At 35.6% G+C, this 5,369-nt stretch overlaps 1 protein-coding gene across 1 annotated transcript; it reads right to left on the bottom strand.

The window, feature by feature from the left end:
• Window positions 1–256: 256 nt before the first annotated feature.
• LOC125204574 (small nuclear ribonucleoprotein SmD3b-like) lies at window positions 257–2,385 on the bottom strand. The gene is made up of 5 exons (XM_048103260.1): window positions 2,041–2,385; window positions 918–970; window positions 775–841; window positions 640–696; window positions 257–541 (listed from the first exon to the last, which is right to left on the bottom strand). The coding sequence occupies exons 1-5, from the start codon at window positions 2,197–2,199 to the stop codon at window positions 479–481; spliced, it is 399 nt and encodes a 132-aa protein (XP_047959217.1). The 5' UTR covers window positions 2,200–2,385; the 3' UTR covers window positions 257–478.
• Window positions 2,386–5,369: the final 2,984 nt, after the last annotated feature.

Genomic DNA, 5,369 nt, shown 5'->3' with positions numbered 1-5,369 from the left:
CACCGGAGACGCTCTAAGGGCGAATGAACTTTTTCGGCCTATTGGGACCAAAAATAGTGTTCACGGAGGTGAGCCACTTCAAATAGATGTCGTCGACGAGATAATGGACCATTTAGCATGGATTTGAAGAGCGATAGAGATGGAGAGAGTTTTATAGAGAGATATAGACTCAATGATTTTTCATACTATTACCTGCAGAAACACATTCTTCAGGACCCAATGTGATAAAACTCTTGAGAGAGGGAGGGCAGAAAGATAGACATAAGCGCCATAGTAAGGCATGAATTGCATCTACGATCTACACAAATCATGAGCAATAGCAGCAATTACAGCCGTTGGAAAAACAGCCACCTCCCAGCATATATCAATCATTCCAGTCTACAATACTACTAAGCAGGGAAACAGAGAAACTGAAATCAAGCATCGTATGACCAATAGATAGTAATAGAGCCACTGTTATGCTAATTACCACACATGATCACCTCCGCACAGGTGGAGCAGCACCTCTACCAGGGGGAGCTCCACGGCCAGCAGCCTGGGCCTGATAAAAAGAATTCGCGATTCAACCATATGAAATTTTAAGGCATACATCAAGCATAGTTCTCAGAGCGTGTCATTCAACAACAAGAAGTAACTTACTCTAGCTCGCATAAATACTGCACGACCACGTCCGACTCCAAGAGCTGAGCCCTTACCCTGTAGGTGGAAATAGAATGGATGAGTAAATATTTAGACAGGAGACACCAGAATAAACATGTCAGGTCGATAGTGTACCTTGATCCTAGCTTCCAAGCGTTTAAACATCGGAGCATTCTTGAGCATATCCGGAATAACCATGAACCTAGCAGAAAAAGATTGAGGATTAGTAATCACCACGCAAATTGATGCAAGCGAACACTTCCAAGATAGACATATACCTGACTTTGCTGCCTCTGATGAAAACATGCTCTAGCAGTGAGACCTTCCCATCCTGTAAAAAGGTAGTCGAGATACAAAAAATATTAATAATACATGCAAGGATGACTTTAGCCATCAAATTTGGTGATGGGATTCAAACAGCATACTGCATCCTCAATCTTTCAAATGCTAGATACAAATATTTCAGTCTTTTTTCCTTATAAAGACAGAAGATAGTGTATTCACTGCATGCTGCACCAAGTTTTGAGACTAGTGTAAGAATCCTCCCCCTCTCCCCTCCCCCCATTCCCTAACTCATAAAAAAAGGGGCTGAATATTATAGTACAAAATTTTATTTCCTTTGCCAGCAAAATTAAACTCATAAAAAGAGATTCAGGACATCTTCGCAGGTTTTTCCCAGGTGACCAAACACCAAATATGAAACCAAAAGAGTCTCCAGGTAAAGTGAGAATAAAGAAAAACAATCAACTCAAACAGAAACGACAGTGTGCATCTATTAGATAGACTCAGGGCTTTAGTAGTACGTATTAACTGCAACTAATATAAGAAAATCGAACAAATAACAACATTCATTGTGGCAAAACAGGAAAAACATAGCATTGCAAGTTTTCACATTCACCTAAGAATTAAGATTGCATCAAAACTGCATCTATACTGAAAATCTTATTGGGAATAAGCCTAGAGTTACAAGAGTAAACTGCCACTCACCAAACACATTACAACGGCAAACTTAAAACTGAAATCTAGCAATAGAAACACACTGTAACATACTTTTAGCAGACAAACCAACCAAATAACAACTATAGTAAGATTTTTTTTTCCAAGCTCCATTAACCAACAAGGTTTTAAGATCAAGATATTTCTCCGCTCCTACAAAATCAAATGCAAACGAAGGAAGGAGGAAAACAGTTACCACCTCCATTTATATAATCTTCATCGGGGTTTAGGCGTTTAGCACACTAATCACTATCTAAGGTTTGAGAAGGCACAACATAAACCACAATCATATCAATTACCAACGAGCTATAGCCTCCAGAAATTTAAAAAAAACAGAAAAAGTAAACTGATCGAGCAACAAATTCACTAAAATGCGGTAAAACACAGAGAGCTCATAAGTGTTACCTTAGCAGTGTAGGTAATGTTTTCGAGCTGGCAATTCCAGTTATCCTCGCACTCAATCATGCTTCCTCGATAGAGCTCGCCGCTCTTCAGCTCCACCGTCACCACATGCCCCGACGCCTCGTGCAGTAGCTTCACCGGAATTCCTAAGCTCCGACTCATTCTCCGTTATGCTTTCTTTCTTAATTATAAACAGTTACAAAATTTTCCAACACGCACACCACGGGGGGAAAGGAAAATCGGCCTTATGAATTTGAATTTCTTTACGCTCAAATTAGGGCAAGCGAGGTGCGGAGATCGGGGAGGATGGCTGGCGGGTAGATTTATATGAATTTCCTTTTTAAATTATGTTAATTTCAGGCACACCCCTGTTGTTTGTGAATTTGCACTCTATCTATTGCATATTTTATTCGAGTTTTTGGTATTCGAATTCAAGCGATTTCAAAACTATGAGATCTTGAAAATATTCGGGGGGAAAAAATGGAAGTTTGTGGTTTTTATTCGAATTTTGGAAGTTAAAGGGATAAATTTGAACTTATGTTAATAAGGATAGAGGAGACAGTAATTTATTTTCAAATATAGAAATTGAAATTCAAATCTTGAAGGTGATTTGCCAAAAAGATAGATATTTTGAGTGAGACTGAGAGAGTACTATAATTATACTATCAAAGCGTCAACGATCGAACACATGTGATTGGCGCCGGGTGTCACATTGTATCAAAGATCCATAGATAGATTACGGACCAATAAGCAAAGGGAAATGCTAAGAATCAAGTTCATAAGAGACGTCAGATGATCGAGTGAGAAAGATCCGACTAGGTAGCGAAGAATGGGGCGTTAGTGGGGTATACTTGGTCGGGTGTGGCTTGAGACTCCAAGCAACCCGATTGGATGGCAGACGGACTTTGCAGCGGGCTCTGCCTGACCGGGTGACTCATTGCGCACTAGCTACCCAACCGGGTGTGACACACCGAGGGTGGATTTTACCTTCTTTTGTGACTTTTCACCTCATTTACACTTCTATGCATAAATTGGACTTTTGAATTTTCATTTTTCAAGAAGACTTGTATGAACAATATTGTCTTATTAGTGAATATCACTTGGTTGCTTGTACTATTTATAATAGCATTGAGTAAATGTATGTTTTGTGTTATTAGTTGTACTTGAACGAATGTAGGTGAGTTGTTACGGCGGAAGTAATTGATAGGTGGTCTTCATCTTTTGGAAAAGGTCCAAGACCCCTGAGAAATTCCATACTTCTAAAGACTTTTTCCGTCTTCATCCTCTTATTTTTGGATTCATTTTTTTTGGGTGAACCTCTTGTATCCTTTTAGTTTTTGGTTTATCAGAGCAAAAGCAAATTCAGACAATTCTTTTGAGGCTCGATTTTGCAATGGAAAAGTCAAGTTCACATCAATTGGTATTAAGAGCCATATGTTATTGTCCTTACTTTACGTTTATGATAAATTAGCTAAACTCTAGCTTTCGGTTTTTGTTGTTTTTGTCTTTTAATTTCCAGATAAGTATTGTTGTAGCTAAACTTATTGTTGCGGCTTTATGCTTCGAATAGTGTTGATCAACAAAATTCTCCATTGATTGAAAATGAATATGTTATTTTTTTAGAATGATATATTTCACTTTTTGAGAAGGTAAATAGATGATATATTTCTTTCATTTACTTTTCCTTCTTAGAGATACTCTAAGTATACCGCTACTATCAATTCTTAACTGGAAGTATTTATTCATTAGTTAAATAGATAAAAGCCCAAATACTAGATATTAGTATTTCATAAAAAATTGTATTTTTGGTTTATTCAAGTGTTACGAATATTGATTTAGATCACTACGAGTATATAATGTGGTAGAATACATAATACTACAAGAATAAAGATATTTGAGAAGATATAAGCAAGTGATGCTACAAGAGTAAATAAATTAAGTTTCCATTTTATTGCTAAGTTTTTAATATCATAGAGTTCGATAAAGAAAAATAGGAAATGTACTACTCCCACGTAATTAACGAAAATAATGAATGAAGATATTTGAACTGGAATCAATGTACTACCTCAATTTGAATAATTAGTCGTTGCTTTAATGGTTGACTTGGGGTTAAAATAAAGTTTAAAGGACTGCGAAAATAGTTTGGGGTTAAAATAAAATTTAAAAGACGGCGAAAAGATTTTATCACTACTAGTAAGTACATACAACTAAGTCAATCATCATAAATATGACTATATTTATCTTAGAACGTCATGCGCAAGTGGCCAAGTAGTTTTGACCTTAATATTTGCCAAAAAAAAAAGTGTCCCCTTGGTCTCCGCAGCGAGATCGCTAGTCGCAGCGGGACGAGCCGCTGGCGCGGAAAATTCTCTGGGGAGACTTAGCACCCGGCACACATGGCGCGCTATGGAAAGGGCAGCGTCGCCTAATCGCTCCCGCGAGTGGGAATTTTTTTTACCGTTGAAATTTTTATTGTTTTTATAAAAATAGCAAAATTTGAAAAAAATAGAAAAATATTGATATACCGTTTATTACCATTTGTTTCTTTGTTATTTTTTTTTGTTATCCTCCGGTTCATCAAATATATCTAGTCAAACACATTTGAGCAAGAATTGGCAACAAATAGGCGATTCCACGAAAATTATGTAGTATTTTATTGCTTTCAATAGGTGGTAATTTTAGTATTTTAATTATTCAATTTTATTTCTAATATAAATGTCCTTTTAATAAGTTAAATATATTGTTTAATTGAAATTAAATTTGTTGGAAAAAATAAAATAAAGAAGCATGAAAAGTTAAGGGATGGGATAAATTATTAGAGATGTTATTTCTTAGTTAAGAGAGAAGAAATAAAAAATGGTAAAAGATGATAAAGTAAGAGATGGATATGGTAAGTAGTGGTAGTGGAGAGTAGGCTCCAACATCATTAGTTGTGTAGTGTAATGACATAAGTTCTTTAACTATTTCAAAATTAAAAAGTTCTTACTTTTAGGGACAGACTAATAAGGAAATAGTTTATACTTTTCGGGGATGGAAAGAGTATAATTTAATTATAAAATATACATTGTGCATTCATATGTGTGACTGTTATCTGGTTTCAATAAATATATAATACTTCCTCCGTCCCTACATATACAAAACGTTTATTTTGAATATAAACTTTAAGAAATGATGTTTAAAGAGTATGTGGATAGAGAATAAAATAGACAAGATAATAAACTAATTAGATAAGTGGAGAGAGAATAAATTGGAAGTACTATTATATTTTGTCAAAAAAGAAAATAGCACACTTTCGATAAGATGTCTAAAAGATAATACAAATTGCTTATGGT

Source organism: Salvia hispanica, chromosome 2 (assembly GCF_023119035.1).
Source record: "Salvia hispanica cultivar TCC Black 2014 chromosome 2, UniMelb_Shisp_WGS_1.0, whole genome shotgun sequence".
NCBI classification, from domain to species: domain Eukaryota; kingdom Viridiplantae; phylum Streptophyta; class Magnoliopsida; order Lamiales; family Lamiaceae; genus Salvia; species Salvia hispanica.
This window is presented reverse-complemented; position numbering and strand designations above follow the sequence as displayed.

Bases quoted from the DNA above. Each gene is read 5' to 3' on its own strand.
- LOC125204574 (XM_048103260.1), bottom strand. From the start codon at position 2,199: ATGAGTCGGAGCTTAGGAATTCCGGTGAAGCTACTGCACGAGGCGTCG. The intron at 971-2,040 runs GTAACACTTATG...ACCTTTTTACAG, and splicing joins ACATTACCTACACTGCTAAG to GATGGGAAGGTCTCACTGCT. The intron at 842-917 runs GTATATGTCTAT...TTTTTCTGCTAG, and splicing joins ATCAGAGGCAGCAAAGTCAG to GTTCATGGTTATTCCGGATA.